We start from the raw sequence: 20360 nt of genomic DNA, 5'->3' as shown, positions 1-20360 counted from the left end.
AGGAGGGCAGGTAAGTCCTGCCCCATGTAATCAATCATAGCCATTTGAATGGCAATGCCTATCAACTTTTTTGGGGGGGGCTCAAATATTTTAGGGGGAGGCAAAGGGACCTTGGACCCTAGGAGTTGGTTCCTATGAATCAAACCAAGTCTCAGAGCAAATGTGAAGGCTCCCGGGGAGAAAATGATGACTGCTGTGCCCCTCCAGACCACAATTCAATCTGACCATCACTTGGGTATGAATATTCACAGGATGAAGGCTCAGGATAACACTGGACACATGGAATGGCTTGCAGAGGCATGTTTAATAATGGGTACAACTATGCCATGGATAAGATAAGGTTATCTGAAGAAGTCAAGATGTCAAGACTGAGTATACCTGTTGGCCGACGTCAGGAAAGAGTGAGAAGTGATAGGCAGAAATGCTCTTAGAAGAAGAAGAAAATGAGCCAGTTGCTGGCAGAGGAGCAACAAGGTTGAAATCAAGCACAGAATGAGAGCGCCAAAGATTGAGAAGCCAGGGGCTTTTTTGCTTAGGCAACGAGTCCCAAGATGTTCTATAACTTATTTATAACAAGTGATGGTAAATAGTCAGAGAGTCATTTATTGATTTGATCTCTCTTTATTCCTCTTTTCAGTCCATTGCCATCTCCCAAAGCAACTCACTTCAATTAAAAGCAAAGATACAGGCACCAATATTGTGCTTACAAAGGCACACAAGGGAAAGGAAGTGGAAGGATGATGCAAAGTGGAAATGCTGCTCTATCAGAACTATTTGCTGAGCTGCAAGTGCAGCCGAGATGGATGAGCGGTACCCACATTAAAGGTAAAGAGACCCCTGACCATTAGGTCCAGTCGTGACCGACTCTGGGGTTGCGGCGCTCATCTCGCTTTACTGGCCGAGGGAGCCAGCGTACAGCTGGTCATGTGGTGAACCAGAGCAGCGCACGGAAACGCTGTTTACCTTCCCGCCGGAGTGGTACCTATTTATCTACTTGCGCTTTGACGTGCTTTCAAACTGCTAGGTGGGCAGGAGCAGGGACCGAGCAACGGGAGCTCACCCTGTCACGGGGATTCGAACCGCTGACCTGATCAGCAAGTCCTAGGCTCTGTGGTTTAACCCACAGTGCCCCAAAAGTCTGGGGAAAGAGATGGAATCTTCACTCGCCAATGATATGTAACGTCAACATTGTGCTGAGGTGCAGCTCAGAGGGAAGATTATTCCAAAGTAAGTTACCACCCCAAAGAAAGCCCATGGGCCCTACCCATCTCGTTAGGCATGGAGACTACCACCAGCATGTCTCCTTCAGATCAGAAAAGTCTGGGAGGTCAGTGGAACAGGTGACATTCTTTCAGTTAGTGGTGGTTTAGGGTCTAAAACTCTTTCAATGTCATGCTTCTCTAATCATTCTATCTGTGCAAGTCTTGCAGCTTGCCAGATGGAACAATCCCCCTCTCCTCCCCTCTGTGTGCTGTTCTATGGGTTCTCCCAACACAAATTGGAGGTGGTGCTGAAGCATATGGTGGGGAGGTGACCTCAGTATCCCAACCAACATGCTGGCCAACAGTCTTCCTGCCTGAGATGGTCTCGGAGGTGGTGTAGAAGAACTCCACTCATGTTTTGGGGGCTTCAACATCCATACCAATGCTGCTTCTACTGTGCTCATTGAGGACTTCATGATAAACATGAGACTATGTCGGTATATCAAGTGCCCAACCCATATTGAAAGACCTGCCCTGGATCTTACTGATGCAACAGAGCAAGAGGACAGAAATGTTTTAGCAGTGGGGATTATGGTGAATCCATTATCATGGATAAATCATGTGAGGTCTGACCTGATCATAAATCACCCTGCAGGGTTGGGGCACTGATTAGGTAAAGGTAAAGGGACCCCCGACAGTTAAGTCCAGTCCCAAATGACACCGGGGTTGAGGCACTCATCTTACTTTACAGGCCGAGGGAACTGGTGTTTGTCTGCTTCCGCAGACAGTTTTTCCGGGTCATGTGGCCAGCATAACTAAGCTGCTTCTGGAGAAGCCAGAGTAGCGCATGGAAATGCTGTTTACCTTCCCGCTGGAGCGGTACCTATTTATCTACTTGCACTGGTGTGATTTCGAACTGCTAGGTTGGCTGGATCTGGGACTGAACAATGGGAGCTCACCATGTTGCGGGGCCTTGAACCACTGACCTTCCAATCGGCAAGTCCAAGAAGCACAGTGGTTTAAACCACAGCACCACCCACGTCCCAGGGGCACCTATTAAGATGGCATATAAGGGATTTCTGACTGCTCTGAGGGATTTTTCCAACCAACAGGATTTATGTGCTTGTCCAAGACCTGGTCTTGCTACAGTGTAGCGCTAAAGGAAGTGCTCTTGATATGAACACTTCCAGGTCCCCTCTTCAATGAAGGACAATAGATGGACTGCAAGTGGTGTAAAGTCCAAGATTAATCTGACCAAACACAGATACAAGCTCATTATTGTGCCTACCATGTTACAGTGATAGTGGTGGAAAAGGCTTACTTCTTTTCCACCATTCTACCCTCTAGTAGCTGTCCAGCAGATCTTTTCCACATGGTGGAAGGCTTTTAGTACCTATCCAGTTGAAAGGGACCGTTGGGATTTTCCTAGTCAGAAGAACTGATGGCACCATTGGAGAAACTTCCTTATATGTTGCAATATATAAACTTCCCTATGTGGATATTAAACTTGGATGTCATAATCAAGTTCCCCCATCAATGTACAACATCTAACAGAAAAACAACCCTGAATGGAAACTCGTTACACTTTGGGTTGCACTCTTCAGCATTACGCATCTATGAAATGCAAGGTAAAAGAAACTTTGAAGCTGGATCTGGCAAGAAATATTTGAAAGCTATAATTTAATAAACACTCTTCAACACTTATCAGTACCATGTTTGCCTTATATTTTCTAAAAGGACAATAATAAACACTTCATAAGGCCTGACTGATAGGACGTTAAGATCTTTTGTAAATCAGTTTCATATTCCTGCAGCTGCACTTGCAATTTCAAAGGGGAAATGACACAAAGGCTTCTGTCGTTTGCCTTTACACAGTCTCAAGGTGTGTGCAGAGATGTCCCTTAGAAAAAATCTCTCGTTGCTGTTCCTGCAGTGAATCTTGCTTTCCTTAACATTTGTTCTGCTTTTGACAGATGTACTTATCAGCTAAACAAACACCGACTTGAGTTGTCTGTTTTCCACCTCCTTCTATTCTTTAGGCTGCTTTCCCAGGTTTTTCAATGTACCCGTTTGCATGTTTATCCAGCTTTATAGCTGTTTTTTATCTTCATGTTGTTGCTTTTTAAACACATTCATAGTAGGCACACTCATGATGTCAACAATCTAATTCCAGCCAATAAAGTATACAGCTGGGGTTCAGCCTCAAACTTACAGAACAACTTTCCCTCGAGTTAAACCTTGGGAAAATATTGTTTTGGGTATGAACAAACCCCAGCAATTGTACTTCCACTGAAGCTCGACAGTTCAAATTATGTTAGTCTGGATGTCCCCTTTACTGCATGTCAATGGCTCATGCAGACAAGTGCTAATGAGTCTAATTCATAGAATTCTAAAAGAGAGTTTTGTCAAAGCAAGTAGATAATATATAATCAAAGCAGGGGGAAAGGAAGCCTGGAAGGACCACAAACAGCTTATTGCCTCTGGGAACATTAATTTTGTTCTATTTCTTTGTGCACAAATAAATGTGATTCATTTCCGTTTTTAAGCCGAGCCAATAAACATATCCTTGACTAGCCTAATCACAATGGCTATTTCAAATCAATAGCATGGAGGAACCACATAACCGAGCCCTGGCACAATTAATTGAAACCAAATGTACAAAACTCAGTGAAGCTTCAGATAAAACCATGTCCCATCTACTAAGCTACTCTGGTTTTCTTCATGGAGAAAATAATGAAGGATTCCCCCCCCCCTCCCAATACAAATGCTGACTTTCCTTTTTGCAGCTTATAAGATATGTTTTCTTCTAAGATAAGGATACTGGTGTCATTTGACAAGAAAGAGTACTGTACCTACATTTGAATATAAATTTATGACAATGGCATTTGAGTGCTTCTTAGCAAGTCATTAGGAATGCTTTTCAAGTCACTGTTTCAATCTTTAGATGGTGACTGGGAATAAGGGCTGCAATCCAATGCATAAATAGACTGTTTCATTCCCTTACCTTCAATGCGATTTAAGATGCACTGAAGCCATGGTGATACACTTGAATTCCCCCTCCATTTGAGCCAATATATTTAAATGTTCCTCCCCAAGCATGGAACAACTTGCCTGCCCAAAGAGGTGTTAAGGATTTAAAGGCAAACTAATGTTTAAAGAAGGTGTTTTATAATTACCTGCTTTACTCATCCTTTTTACAGAAACAACACAATATGCTTCCTGTACACTGCAGTGCATTTTATTGATGATAATATTAAAACCACATTCAAGTATTTCCTTTAAGTATTCCTCCTGGTTGTGAAGCAGGAGAGGCTGCCGGGTGTGTGTGTGTGTGTGTGTGTCAGCCTCTGAAGACAAGAAGAGATTCATCTCAGAGTCCTCTTCAGGCCAACACTGGGGCAGTGAGATAGGGGACACAACATGTCCTATCAAGTCAGTGACCATGTGGGGTGGCAAAGTGTAAGGCAGGGGTCAGCAAACTAAGGCCCAGTGGCCGGATGCGGCCCACCAGGTTTGTTAATCCAGCCCGCGAACCTCGCAGACCCTGCCGCCCACTCGGTCAGCTAAACTGGTGTGGCACGGAGGCCTCACTGCGTGGGGACTGACTTCCGCGGCGCTGGTGCAGCTTCAGATTGGCCGCAGGAAGCTCCTGCAGCCAGGCCGAAGCTGTGGAAGCCTCTGGGCAACACCCCTTCCTTCCTGCTGAGATGGTCAAGAGCCGAGCGGGAGGAAGTAGCGACGGCGGGGAGGCTGCCTCCGCTGCCCAGGTCAGCAGCAAGGGCTCTGCGCCCCGCGGACCCCTGGCCAAGGCAGAGGACGACAAAGCTGCCGAAGACGAGGCGCTGTTGGCGTGAGTGGCGGCTGGGGGGTCCTTTCGGTGGGTGCTTTTGGGTGGGGTGCTTTTGGGAGAGGGTGGGTCCAGCCCCCCACAAGGTCTGAAGGACAGTGGACCGGCCCCCTCCTGAAAAAGTTTGCTGACCCCTGGTGTAAGGAGTAATAGCAGATGAAGTGGGAATGTGTTGAAGCGAGCAGCAGCAGGAAAGGTTACTCAAACCAAAAAAATGCCCTTGCCACACAGAAGGGGTGATATAAGTCAGATCTCCACTGGGCAATACTCAGTTTCTGCTAGTTATTCTCAGGACCCCAAATTCAGAAAATGCTGAAGCCTTGCACCCAGACAGTCGCAGGCACAGGGGAAAGCAGCATAGCCTGTGGCTAGTTAATACATTATCAGATGCTGAGAACAGACAAGAGCAGGGAACAGCTATGCCAACCATGCGAGCTCCCCAGAGTATCTGGTTAGCTTCTGTTGGAAGGTCCATAGACCTGATTCAGTTCGTGGAGCCTTGCCATTAATCCATCACAGACTTCACCGGTTCTTAGAATGAAGTTTAGCAGTGCTTTTATCACCAGTCTTGCGAGCTGATTTTTAAAATACCGCTCTGCACACGTTTTAAGTGTGCCTCTTTTCAAGGCAATAAAGTTGGTCTGATTCCGTGCATACCAATATTGTATAGTAATAAACTCTATAATAAATAATAGCTGGCTCTCTCATAGACTAGCCGCCAAAGAAACAATTGTGGAATCTTAAGTTCCTTTTAGATTATTTTAGGGCACCCTCAGAAGGTTGTTTACAGCTACACAGCGAATCTCCATCTGTGAATGCTACGCTTTCGCTGCACAAGCCACCTTAATTAACACCGCGTCACGCTGTTACAATTCTGTTTCTTTCACATCTCACTGACAGTGTGAACTAGTATGATCATATTATGCAATCTGGCTTCTTAAATCCAACCATTTATTAATTAGCATTCTGACTTGCATTTACATTTTTACATTTTTTTAAAAAATGGAATCCTCGTTCCCCGTGAATAATACCATATTTTTCGCTCTATAACACGCACCTGACCATAACACGCACATCGTTTTTAGAGGAGGAAAACAAGGGGGGGGGAATTCGAATGAAACAGTGGGTGTATCATTTTTGTGCTTCAAGACATGTGATCTGATGGTGAATTTGGGGTGACCCAATGCAAAGATCCTGAGGATCCATGTGGATCCATGCTTTGTAACCACGTTTTTGTACCATTGGAGCCCCAGGCAACAGTGGGTGGGTGATTTTTTTGGTGCAGGCTGTAGCCATGGACATGCTATGTGATCTGATGGTGAATTTGGGGTGACCCAATGCAAAGATCCTGAGGATCCACGTGGATCCATGCTTTGTAACCACATTTTTGCACCACTGCAGCCCCAGGCAACAGTGGGTGGGTGATTTTTTTGTTGCAGGCTGTAGCCATGGACATGTAATGTGATCTGATGGTGAATTTGGGGTGACCCAATGCAAAGATCCTGAGGATCCATATGGATCCGTGCTTTGTAACCACGTTTTAAGTGGGGAGGGAAGGAAAAACACAGAAGGGACAAGGAGCATGAGAGGGGTGTGCAGAGAAGCAGCTGGCTAAGAATGCAGGAGAGGGGTTTAACGGGAGGAAGGAAAGGAAGGCAAAAGTTTTTCCCCACCCACCCACCCAAGCCAGCCCCTGCCCTCTGTCCCACCTGCATGTTTTCCGGCTGCCTGCGAGTCCCTAGAAAGCATTAGAGCACGGAGAGGAATTAGAAGGAAGGACGGGATCCTTTCCTTTCCCCTCTGCTTGCCAGGAGGGCAGGGGATTTCTCTGCTCTTTGTTCCGTTTGAGCAAACACAGCAACGAAACAGAAGAGGGTGGGCAGTAAGACCCTGAGGCAGAATGCAGGAAAGCTGCAGCTTCCTCTCTTCAGGCTTCCCGCCTCCTTGACACACGATTTGATTTTTGCCTGATTTTTGCCCCTGCACTCACGCCAGTCAGCTCCAGGGACCACACATTCGCTCAATAACACGCACAGACATTTCCCCTTACTTTTTAGGAGAAAAAATCTGCGTGTTATAGAGAGAAAAATACGGTAGTTTTCAAAACTCAGCTGTGAAGCCAATTCCCATGTTTTATGAGATTCAGCTCTTAAACAAACTCGAAATGTATGGGAAATAGGAGCCCTCTACCAAGCTTATGCTTCACACATTATTATTTTTTGGACAGTGAAAATTGTTGGCTCATAAAATGTTAAAAGATACATTATGGCATTGCACTGAGAAGACTCTTCCTCAGTGCCTATGGCTGTGTGTTTTGTGCAATTACCGAAAAGCTAATTTACCATAAGCATTGTATGAATGAGCCAGTAACATGGGACTGCAGGACATTCTCCCTATTTATCAGCAGGAAGGGAATCTGCAGGTGTCTGTCTGTTCATTTTGGAATATCAATTACATTAACATGACTCAGTTCCTTACTGGGCCATCACTCACTGCTGGTCCCCTAACTAGCATGTATTGATTTCTGTACTTCACACTTCTTCATTTGTGTCCCAAACTGACCCCATTGCCTTTGGCTGAGGGACACACCATGACCTATATTTAAAAGCACCCCTTATCACCAATTAGTCACACAGCACCTTTCTGTCTTTGTAACACTTTCAATTTGCTTAGATCTCATTTGATGCTTAACTCTCCTCATTTCTCAGCCAGAGGTCACCTTATTGTTCCCGCTTCCAGCTCAATTACCATTACTGGCAAATCTCTTAGTAATCTGTCTACCGTGCCATTATTCAGAACAGCTGTGTTATCTCACACTTTTAGCTTATTGATTTTCCTGTAAACCCGAGAGATGAAAATATTTTCCTTTAACATTGCCTCAACACCTGAGTTGCCAAATCAACTTTCTGCAGGGTTTCCTAACTGTGTAGCATTTGATCAAGTTGAAAATGTTCACAAATAAGGATGTAAAATAGACATACTTCACCATCATGTTAGTTATGTAGCCGATATGTCCCTGCTTACCTGTCTTAGTATTTTAGGGCAGCCTTCCACAACTTGCTGCCCACCAGATGTTTTGAACTACAGCTCCCATAAGCCCCTGCTAACAGGGCCAGGCTGAGTGAAGTTGAGTCTAAAACATCTGAAATGTACCAGGTTTTAGAAGGCTATCATATGGAGAGAGCAGTATGAACAACTGGGTTTGTATCCTGAATCTAACCCCCCCCCCCCGTAAGTTGGATTCTTCAGGCCATTTCACCTCAATGATTTTATTTAAGGGCTCCACAATTGGCCATGAAAGCACAAACTCTAGAGCTTGGGAATGAATTGAATGTTGCCAAATTGGCTTTATGCACCCCCCCCCCAACACATCTCCTTCAGAGCAAACAATTCCAATAATATTTTCTGTTTTTCTCTTTCTTTTCTTTCTTTTTGTATTTTTTTGAAACTTTAATAAATATTATTTTAAAAAAACAATTCCAATAATAATAATAATTTATTATTTATACCCTGCCCATCTGGCTGGGTTTCCCCAGCCACTCAGAGTGGCTCCCAACAGAATATTAAAAACACAATAAAACATCAAACATTCAAACTTCCCTAAAGAGGGATGCCTTCAGATGTCTTCTAAAAGTCAGATAATTGTTTATTTCCCTGATATCTGATGGAGGGCGTTCCACAGGGCGGGCGCCACTACCGAGAAGGCCCTCTGCCTGGTTAACATTCTGTGGCAGAAGAAAAGAATTTCAGTCCTCCTGTGTACCTACAATCTGAGAAGGTGCCTTTAAATAAGGAAAGCAGGCTGAAAAACCACTGGATCATAGAATTGCAGGTTTGGAAGGGACCCCAAGGGTCATCTAGTTCAACTGCCTGCAATGAAGGAACCTTAACCTCCTCTTTTGCCCTCAACCTCAAGGGTTCTCCACTAGCTCAAAACATATTCACTGTGCATCCCAGGACACAAACACACACTATGGTTAATGTAGACGGAGAAAGTAAGGAAAATGAAGGCATCTATTACTGAATGTATTACCTTGAAAGTGCTTAGAGCTTACATGAAGTTTGGATCATATCTTCAATTCTGTTCTCCCCTAACTCAAGCATTCCGTTACAATGCCACAAATAGGAGCGCTGGTGAAATTTCCTTACGTTCTGTGTAAGCTATGCAGTGTTTCCCCTTCATTTTAAGTCTTCTCTATTCAAGCACACCACTCTGTTAAGTCTCCAGTGAGCAAAGAGATTCATGAAATCTGACGAGAACATAAAGGGTGGAAAGCCCAGCTTAAATGTGACTTCAGGCCTCAGGCAAGATTCATGAAGTGGCAATAATTTAATGGGTAATACCTAATAAGCTCTCGGGTGGCTTGACCCATCTCCAAGGAAAATTAACGGCTATTAGCTTTACTGTAGTTAGAGCGCTGCCAGGTTCAAAGGGCCTGCAAAGCAGCACTGTAAAAACTTTCAAGAAACGGCAATTTTCTAAATTTATGTAACACTGATCATTGTCTAACTTTTCCTTGCTGTATGTAGCATCTTATTCGAATCCCTAGTAGGATTTAACTTCCTTCCGCAGGGCCTGTAAGACAGAGCTTTTCCACCTGGCTTTAAATTTGAACTTAGCCTGATCTTTTATTCCCCTTCCTTCCCTCCCCTTCCCCTTTTTATGAAGATTACCCCCTCTGGGATCCCACAGCTAATTCTCCCCTGGTCTCCTTGCTGGCCCAAATAAGACTAATTTAGCCAGCTAGCCCTGGTGATCATCTAAAGTTTATTTGATGGATTTCCCCCCTAAATTGATTTTTGAATTCTGAATTTATTGTTATTCATGTTTTATACTGTATTTTATGCTGCTTCTACAATTAAGTATTTTAAATTTGTTGTTAGCTGCCCTGAGCCCAGTTTTCTGAACCGGGAAGGGCGGGGTATAAATAAAAATTTATTTATTTATTTATTAGTAGTAGTTTCCACTGAAATGAATTTCACTAACACTTCAGTATTTCTATTCGTTGCTTCAGGACTGAACTTTCTACTCAGCTTATTCTACTAAAATCATCAAGCACATCTTGTCAAAGGTTTATAGTCCTAAATAGCAACTGCCCTAGTCTTATCACAGAAAGGTTTTGTGAGATGCTATCATTGAATCATAGAATAGTAGTGTTGGAATGCAGGAATCTCAACTGGGTTTATTTGTTTAGAGAGCTATCCTATGCATAGCCGTCTGGTATAATTTAACAGTTCAGAGGTACAGTACATCTCTCACTTCATGCACCAGTTATTGCTGCGCACTAAAATCTGTATGCAAAAATGGAGTATAGTATTCAGGCTGGAAGGTGACAATCTTTCTCCCATATGGTACAAATATAACAACTTGGCAAGTATATTTGGAACTGTGTTATGTGCTGAACAAAATACATTTATGGTATCTCATAGGCAAATCTGTTTTCTAGATGGTAAGGACATTTGTATACAGTTAAGGCTTCAGAAATCTGAATTGATTGTACCAATATTCAGACTCCACAGCACTGGTTATGTTCAAGATAAGCAACCAAGTCAAAATCTATTTCAGCTGATAAATGTAAAGACTGGCTCTGTTCCGTGCTTACTGTTGACTGCTGCTTCCTATAGACATGTACAACATTCCCTATACGTATTTATTTATTAGATTTCTTACCCGCCCTTCATCTTGAGATCCCAGGGTGGGTTACAATGACAATTTAAAATATGGTATTAAAATTCATGAAAGCAAGTTACAGTCAAGAGTAATTACTGGAGAGAGGGCTGCCAACCAGGTGTGCCCAGTTCACTGTACATGGATTGGGGCCTTTGTCTTACTTGGGTTCAGTTACCCTTGTGATCAGGTTTCCAAGACCAATGCTCTGGCCAAGATGCAACCTGTTTCAATGACCAAAGTTCCCTTGTAAAGGGGTGGTTCTCCTCTGATGGCCCACTTCATCTCAATGTTATCCTGACCTCGACAGAATACCTAGCCCTGTCACCTGGAACCACACCGAGCATCCAGAAATTCATCGTATTCCATAAGTCCCTGGGAATAGATCACCTTAATGGGTCCACCACTCCTGCAGGAGAGCAAGATTACCATAGGTCCACATTTGACCAGGGAGGTGTCTGTCCACAGCTGTCCATGGAGGTGCAGGTCAAATCTGTGTCCAGGGCAGCTGTCTACTAGCTCCAACTGGTACGCAGGCTGAGAGCCTACCTGCTCACAGACTGTCTTGCCAGAGTGGTGCATGCTCTAGTTATCTCCTGCTTGGACTATTGCAATGTGCTCTACGTGGGATTACCTTTGAAAGTGACCCGGAAAATACAACTAATCCAGAATGTGGCAGCGTGACTGGTGACTGGCAGGGGCCACCAAGATCACATAACACCAGTCTTGAAAGGCCTACATTGGCTGCCAGTACGTTTCCAAGCACAATTCAAAAGAAGAATGGCAGATGAAACTGAAGGAGTCTGTGGAGATGGCTAAACTGACAGGGAAGATCCAAAATCAGGAAGATCAAGTATTTACAGTGGTACCTCGGGTTAAGTACTTAATTTGTTCCAGAGGTCCGTTCTTAACCTGAAACTGTTCTTAACCTGAAGTACCACTTTAGCTAATGGGACCTCCTGCTGCCGCCGCGCCGCTGGAGCACAATTTCTGTTCTCATCCTGAAGCAAAGTTCTTAACCCGAGGTACTATTTTTGGGTTAGCGGAGTCTGTAACCTGAAGCGTATGTAACCCAAGGTACCACTGTATTCTGTTGGAAGCCACCCAGAGTGACTGGGGAAACCCAGCCTAACGGGCGGGGTATAAATAGATGATGATGATGATGATGATGATGGTGATGATGATGATGATTGGATAATTTGGGTCTCTTCATTCCTGTTGGGCTGGGCTGGAAACTGCAGGGCAGTACCATCCTGCAGTTTCCAGCCCACAATTCAAGTCCACAATTTTCCAAGCTTGCAAACTACTGTACTACGATGGGAAAGGGAGCAAGGTGCCTGGGAGCCCTGCCTGACTTCCAGGCTCAGGAACTTTTGCATATGATTTTTATTGTGTTGGGACGTTATTTCATCATATTCCCAATTTACAACTTTGTTTTTGCATAGTGTTTTGTACAATGTACTTACAAGACAACTGTGCTATTAGAAAGGCTGATGAAAGGCTGATTATAAAGCAGCCTTAGCAATGTAAAAGAAACGCAGACGCATTGCTGATTTCAATGGGAATGTTAAGCAAAAGCCCACCGGCACTTAATGGGCTGGATTGTGCCCCATAGTTGGAACCAATATACCGCAGTAAGACCTATTTCTCGGCACTGCAATTCACAGTCCATGAAACACAGCATAGCAAACTTTATCTTAAGTGATCTCTGCCAATTTATAGCAAGTGAATACCTGCCCCTTAGCTACCTTATTGTGGCTGCAGCAGAAAATAATCCCCACTGGGGGGTTTGGGGAGCGGTGAGTTTTATAAGCTACCGGTATCTGTGTGCATTTGTGTTTTTTTTGAAGAAGAAATCTGATAAGTAGAGTGCAGTCTTAGAAAGATTCCTTAGAGTAAAATAATGTTTTTTATGTATGGCTCATCTCAACAGGGCTGTGGTCTAAAACGTCATAAACTTATATCTACTAATTCAATTCCAAACTCGACATTGACTCACAAATCAAAAGATTTTTTTTGTTCAGTATCTTCCCTTAACTGAAGTACTGCAAATGCTCTTCCTTCACAACCCATAACAATAGGTTCAGAACACCAGGCAGAGCTTGCTTACTATTTGAACTAATGCATAAATGTGAAAAAGCCTGTTAGGAATTCTAGACCTGCTGTCCTGCCGCCTTGTATATACAGTTCTTACCAATGACAAATACAAGTAAACATTTATTTATCGTCAATTTATGCATTTCTTGTAAATGAGAACATGTAGAGAACTTTACTGTAAGTTGAGTAACATTTTAAAACCAATCATTGATTGTTAAGGGTTTTATATAGAACACTGATTTTAGTGATAAACGTCACAGCATTTGGAAATGATGATTAAAGGAAAAATGTCTTACTTTTACTCTCTTTACATAAAAAAGCCAGCCGACCAGCTGCTTCTGAGCTATTCATGCCTCCCATCATTTCCCCTGCAGTTCTTAAAATATATATTTGTTCCAGAACTGATTCATATACCCCACAACTATAGACCCAACTAGACATGACATAGATCTGCTATTATGAAATGTTTTTTTTAAAAAACAAAAAACTAATTATCAGCCCCCAGTGGCTGGCCTGAAGATCAGTTAAGTGGAGCTCTCTAGAAGAGGCCATTGAACTTAGCATCTGCACATGTCTTTTTCCTCCAGTAGATCTAATAGCAGCCTTGGGAGCAGTGTGTGTATGTAATGTTTGGGAATGAGCACAGAGGTAAGGTTTCAAAACTTTCTACAAGAGCGCATCATCCACATTCTTCAAAGCAGCCACCTGGGGCCACTTAGTATAACAGAGGCTGTGGAAGAACCTAATCACGAGGTTTACCACATCCCTTTGGCTCGTGGAAATGACTTGAGAAAAAGGATTTTGAATTTCCATCAGCAAAGACGCTACTTTACAAATCACAAGCCAGTAGCTCAAACAGGCCAGAAGCACCACGCAATGTATGTAGCCATAATGAGCCTGTGCTGTTTTGAGGAACAGCTGAGGATATTCTTTCGGATACTCTTCCACGTGAAATACTCCTTACATATATGAAACTGGGGACGTGGGTGGTGCTGTGGGTTAAACCACAGAGCCTAGGACTTGCCGATCAGAAGATCAGCGGTTTGAATCCCCGCAACGGGGGGAGCTCCCGTTGCTCGGTCCCTGCTCCTGCCAACCTAGCAGTTCGAAAGCATGTCAAAGTGCAAGTAGATAAATAGGTACCGCTCTGGCGGGAAGGTAAACGGTGTTTCCGTGCACTGCTCTGGTTTGCCAGAAGCGGCTTAGTCATGCTGGCCACATGACCCAGAAGCTGTACGCCGGCTCCCTCGGCCAATAAAGCGAGATGAGCGTCGCAACCCCAGAGTCAGTCACGACTGGACCTAATGGTCAGGGTCCCTTTACCTTTATATGAAACTAGCAATTTAGGGAAAGGTCTCACCTAGACAAATTAGTTATGAACTTGTAGGGAGCATGTTATGTTTACAACCCTACATGTTCTGTGTGTTTTAATACAGTTAACCACCCTGTGATCCTTGGATGAAGTGCAGTATATAAATGTAAAAAATGATGGTGATGGTATCTGAAATGATACTGCCCCACAACAGATACATCTCGTGAGGCACCTGCTGAAGCTTTCTAACAATATATTTTGGTAATTCCACAACAAACGCCTATTGCCTATTAATGCTGTTCTTAAGCCCCATCTCCACTTCTTCGCAGTCCAGTATGTACACCAGAGGAGCTACAACTACATTGCTAAAGTCCAATCTAAATTTTGAGTGCCATTTTTATTTTATTTTTCGCCTGCAACTAATTATCTACGAACTGACAGCACAAACAAAAAAGTATCAGCACACTATATTGGACAAATACTTGGCAGTTCCAAATCTGCTGATAAATCGTATTTGCATTAGTTGCAAATCAGCCCCAGATTTCAATGCATTTGATCCCTACTAAAATCAACAAGGGCACCCATAGTAACTGCACACTAGAGACTGCAGTCAACATGCTTTTTCCTTTTGATCTTTCTGTAGAGTTGCGCTACTGCCAACCTCGGTGGCAATTCTCTGGCTTCCACATATTTTGTTTACTGTGATATCCTCTCCAGGATAATTCAGCCAACATCTGCTTTGAGTGTAGCTGGAAACTGCTTGGGTTAAATGATTTATTAAGCCATAACCAACACTCAACTAACGAGATGGCCACTATTTTGGAAGTGCCGCACAACTTCTTTCATTATCTAGCTCATAAGCAACTAACACTTCCTTACTGGCAACAAGGGATATTGTACCGTTAAGCTACTCCATTCCTTATCTTCATGACAGTGCAATTGCATTAAGGTCAAAACCAACACCTAGGGCAGAACCAAACCAAAATCAAAACCTTTAGCCGCTTTATAATTTATATGTGTGCATGCATATTTTAAAATTCAATTTCTAGCTGCTGAGGTTTACGGTGGTGAATTCTCCTGGTCTAATTCAGAATTTGGCTGAATTTGGAGATTGCTTTATGCACAATCAAGGCTTCTGTGTCACCCCACCAACAACCTGACCTAGCTAAGAGGTTTCCCTCATTTCCACTGGCATGGTATGCCTCAGGCTCCAGGCCTCAGACACTGCTTGAAAAATGAACAACGGCACCTGGAATAATTTGCCAAGCTTTGCATTCCGTCGCAGTCTAAATTCTTACTCACTTTCAACCTTATAAAGCAGGTGGCATTTTTAATGAAGACAAATGGAAAGCATCTTCAGAATTTAGGCAATTGCCAGCTGTCACGTAGGCAGAAGCAAAGTTAAGTAAGCAGACCCCTCACCTTTACATTGTAGGGAATATAGTGCTTCGATAAAGCCTCGGGAGTATGCATCCACGTTTTGTCTGTAAAAGGAAAGGAAAAAACAACATAATTTAGCCTTATTTTTTTCCATTTCTTGCTTATGCTCTAATCCCTAACAGCAAAAACACTATCACAATAGCATTAACGTGTGTGTGTAGCAATCAGTTAAGAACTGCTTGCGTTGGCACAAAGGATGTCAGAATGGAGAGCTCGCGAAGGAACTGATGTAGCCATGTATTGACGCAGGGCTTTTTAAGTGGTCAAAAAACGTACCCACCAGTACCTCCCTATGGCATCTGCAAAAAGTCTCAGGATGTATTCCTTTTTTAAAACAAAAACAAAAAACTACAGTACTTGAAGGAATGCTTGCTTTCCTGATCAGTTCCTATTAATGCATTTACTCTGACCTTTGACACCTGAGAGGTGTTTTCAGGCCCCACCCTATCCCTGCACCTGTTTGTTTAAACTATTTTAAAATATATTTTAATGTGTTTTGAATTGTCATAACATGTCATGGGGCCTGCCGGTTAAGGACAGACAGCAGCAACAACAATAACAACAGATGTAGTGACCATTTTGTGTTATGCCACACCCCACAGGAACCACTTTGTGAATGGTGCCCACAAAGGCCCCAAAATGTTGGTAACTTGCTGCCTTACAACAACCCTGTAAAGCGGGACAACATTATTATTCCCATTTTGCAGATAAAAGGCGAGACTGAGGTAATAGTGTCTTGCCTACCACAGTGGTACTCCACTTAACTAGGCACAAGCCTAGCTATATCTGTTAAGTTTTTGTAGAGCAGCTGCCATTATTCTACAGTCATACCTTGGGATAAATGCGCTTCAGGTTGAACACTTTCGGGTTCGGCTCTGTGGCAACCCGGAAATAACGGAGCATGTTACTTCCAGGTATCGCCACTCGCGCATGCGCAGCCAGTCAAAATGATGTCATGCGGAAGGAGCAAAATGCGACCCGCGCACGCGCAGACGCGCTGTCGTTTCTTACGTTCTGTTCGGGCTGAAGAAAGCCTTTGAATCTCCCGAGCGAAAGACCAGGAGAGAGAGAACATGCCAGTCAGGCATGTGTCTCTTCCAGGGTCCTACTCGAGTGTAGGCTGAGCTCCTGACAGCCTGTTCTGTCTGCTCCCTTTTGTCCCTGTTAACGGGCTGCTATTATGGGGGAGAGAGATCAATTTCTGCTTCATCACTTATCTCTCCACCCCTACAGGTTTTCTGTGAAGCAGGGAGGGGAGCTATTGTACCAAGTGCCACATCACACATCAGTCAAACATCTAGGATGGATAATGAAAGCCGAGAAAATTTCATACTTGGCCAGGTAATTTTACTTCACGCAAAACCTTTGTCTATTCAATAATGCAGCTGCTTCTTCCTTAACAGGATGTCTTTTCACGTCAAACTCCACAATGCATATCCCATAATCTGAAGTATTGTGCAATTCAAAAGGTTATGTACTCAGTTACTGGCAACATGCTGGGGAGAAGTTTCAAAGAACTGTTAAAATCTGTTTTTTTCCGAATGTATTTGAATGTACTCAGGTTTGTTCTATTTATTGTTTTGCAGGTTTGGGTAGCGTACTCTATCTATTTCTTCTTCTTTTAAATCAATAAAACCCAAGTCACCTAAAATAAAATAAAAAATGTTTCATAATACATTATGGAATATTAACAGGTTGACGGAGACTATTGTAATATTATGTTCACTTGAGAAATCTGCACTATTTTGTTCCTGGACAGCTTATTATACCTCAACAGCAGGAGTTAATTGCTTTATGAAATACATTCTCATTCTATCCCCACTGCAATTCTTTAAAAATAAGTTCTTTAATAGAGCACTTAAAATGAAGGGGGAGGGGAGAACCTCTAGACAGCTGGGGAAATCAAATGAAAGAGTTTATATTAAATAGTTGTGAATATTTACTTGAAAGACCACCTGCTGCTGTAAAGACTTGTAAGATCACTTAGATCATTTGAGGGAATTCTACTTGTGGTACTGCTTTCTGTAGAATGCCATAGGAAAGTGACTCAAAAATTAGGAATTTTCCCACTATTGCTACTGTGCCACGGACTCTGCTTCTCTTTGCCGTACGTGAAGCAGCAACCACCAGTTGCTTCAGTTGCCTTGTAAAAACATACCTTTTTGTCAGGATTTCTTTGAGAGGGCTTTGTTTCCATTTGTTTGAATTCCCCAAATTCTTGTTTTTATATGAATTTACACTACTTTTTTGTATTAATTGCATTGTTTGTTAATTGCAAAGGTTTTTTTAATGTAAAAAAACATAAGGCAATTTATAAATGTTTCTAAATAAAATACGTAATAGAATCTATGATCTGGTCTTTTATTTGGATATTTGTAACAGCGGAATAAAAAGGCTATCCCCTTTAATATATATAGCAGCCATGCATATAATAACTAAGAAATGCATACAATAACTAAGAAATGGAAAGGTTATCTGTAGACATAGCTTAGGAGAGTTAATGCATTTTCAAAGCAACAGGAAAACACTGCTGAGAAATTCATGACCATGAGGGAAAGACAGTACGAAAAGTTTAATTCAAGATTATGTAAAGGAATCCTTCAATGACTGTATTCAATTTAATAGATGAATGGGTTTGACAATAACATCCGGACAATTGTGTTCCTTCACCCATTTCTCTTAAAATTAATTTTAAACAGGGTTTCACAGTTCACCACTTTAAAATAATAAACAGAATGCAGTTTTCCAAAACAGAATAATTCTAAAACAACAAATATTATGATTGCTTTTCCCACCCAGACCACATTCTTGGCTTCCCATGAAAATCCATAATGGTAAAAGTCTCAAAGCAGGACCTCAGATGATAATTGAAACAGTAGCTAGCAAGATATTGAAACGCCACATTAATCTGTACAGACATGATCCAACAAAAACAGCACTTTGAAAACTCATTTGTTTCAAAGGAAGAGATTTAAGTAGATACTTAATACTCCCTTCGTGGAACTAAAATGTAGTTAACTTGGCTAGGTATTTTGCTACTATTTTTAAAAATGCAAATTGCTGTAACATTGTGGATTAAGATATAAAAGAAACCAATTAAGCTAGACACCAATGTTGCAAAATACCATCAAACCCCATGGCCTTACCTGGTCTGTCCCTAAAATACCGCTTGCAGTTTTATTTTGCAGATGTAAACTTGTCTTGACTGCAGTGGAACATCAGAATGAAACACAAGAGGCTGTTCATTGGGCTTTTTGCTCACACCATTCCCATCTTGGCACCAAAGGTTAGCTGCATGGCATAGCTGTGCCATGTAAGGTCTTGTCTTCAGCAGAAGTGCAAGATTTCAGTACCAGTGGAAGACCAGTAGGTATCCTTTTTATGCCAGTGCTGGTTAACCTCCCCAACATTACTTTTCCCATAGAGACCTCATAATCTTCATAAACCCACTAGTAAGGGAAAATCTCAATACTGTGAGCAGAGCAGATAATATATGAAATACCCGGATGATCTAATCAGTGTTAGAAACAGAGATATGAAAGCTAGGAGCTAAATGGCACCTTAAACCTAGGTTATGGGCGCAACAACAGAATATCTAAGTGCGCTTTTTTATAACAAGAATGCAAAACTGAAAATGAATGAACCACAGCTAAAATATTATGTTCATTTTTCACATGGTCTAGTCCTTCCCCTGCCCAGCCCCCTAATATTCTTAAGAGAGCCTCTTCTCCATTTTTCAGAAAGTAGCTGGAAGTGGGGAGGCAGAAAAAGGTCCCCCTTTACTTCCACTCTGCAGTTTTAATCTGCGCCAAGAGCTCAGAAACTGCTCGCTCTTATGAAATTACCTGTTGCAAAATGCACCTGGAACAATGGGAGTTTCGAACAGTGGACCTGCTCAAATCAGCACTTCCCTATACTATAAACGAAAACCTACTGGCAAAATCTCTTTTGCAGTTTGTTGCCTCTTGAAGTACTGAAATGCTTAACCCTCTATCCTTGAGTGAGTTAAAAACCTTCATGTCCAGCTGAAATCTAACTGTGGCCTGGAATAATGCTAATGGATAATGCATTATATTCTGGTCGCAAATCACATGGAATGGGCAAAACAGGAATCCTCATCTTCCCTACAATGAAATTCATGGAACGCCTACCCACCTACCACTGCACAACTTACTTGTACAACTTTTGCTTGCACTTTTCTGGAAAGACCAAGCAGAAATATGTGGCAAACTGTGCAACTATGCCCTATTTTGAACATTACTGCTGGTGGCTCTTGTATGGAGAAGCAGTTGAGAGGTGTCCTTCATCATGCCCTTAAAATTATAATAGGCTTTTTGAAACCGCAGTAGCAAAATGATTACCCATTTTTTTCCAGGGCATCATGGGATATATTTGTAGCACATAATTCACTTGTTTATCTGTGGACATAAATTGACTACTATTTCAACCTCAAAAATAAAGTATATACCCCTCTTCAAGCATTATGATTATGTGTTATGACAACATACAAAGCGGGTGAGCAGTTACAGTGAGCACGCTAGGTTCACTGCACCATAATTGTCCCATAGTCCCCTAGTGTGGTGAGAGCCAGTGTGGTGTAGTGGTTAAGAGCGGTAGTCTCGTAATCTGGGGAACCGGGTTCCCGTCTCCGCTCCACATGCAGCTGCTGGGTGGCCTTGGGCCAGTCACAGTTCTGTGAAGTCTCTCAGCCCCACTCACCTCACAGAGTGTTTGTTGTGGGGGAGGAAGGAAAAGGAGAATGTTAGCCGCTTTGAGACTCCTTAAGGGAGTGAA

General features: G+C 42.7%; 1 protein-coding gene across 7 annotated transcripts in view; it reads right to left on the bottom strand.

The window, feature by feature from the left end:
- GULP1 (GULP PTB domain containing engulfment adaptor 1) overlaps positions 1-20360 on the bottom strand; it is a 92144-nt gene that overhangs the window by 48168 nt on the left and 23616 nt on the right. For all 7 annotated transcript variants that reach the window (XM_081897726.1, XM_081897724.1, XM_081897728.1 and 4 more), the window contains one exon: positions 15549-15610. In XM_081897726.1, coding sequence (XP_081753852.1) covers positions 15549-15610 — 62 coding nt within the window. The remainder of the gene's footprint in view (positions 1-15548; positions 15611-20360) is intronic.

This window comes from Podarcis melisellensis, assembly GCF_964234715.1.
Source record: "Podarcis melisellensis genome assembly, chromosome: 1".
Taxonomy (NCBI): Eukaryota; Metazoa; Chordata; class Lepidosauria; order Squamata; family Lacertidae; genus Podarcis; species Podarcis melisellensis.
This window is presented reverse-complemented; position numbering and strand designations above follow the sequence as displayed.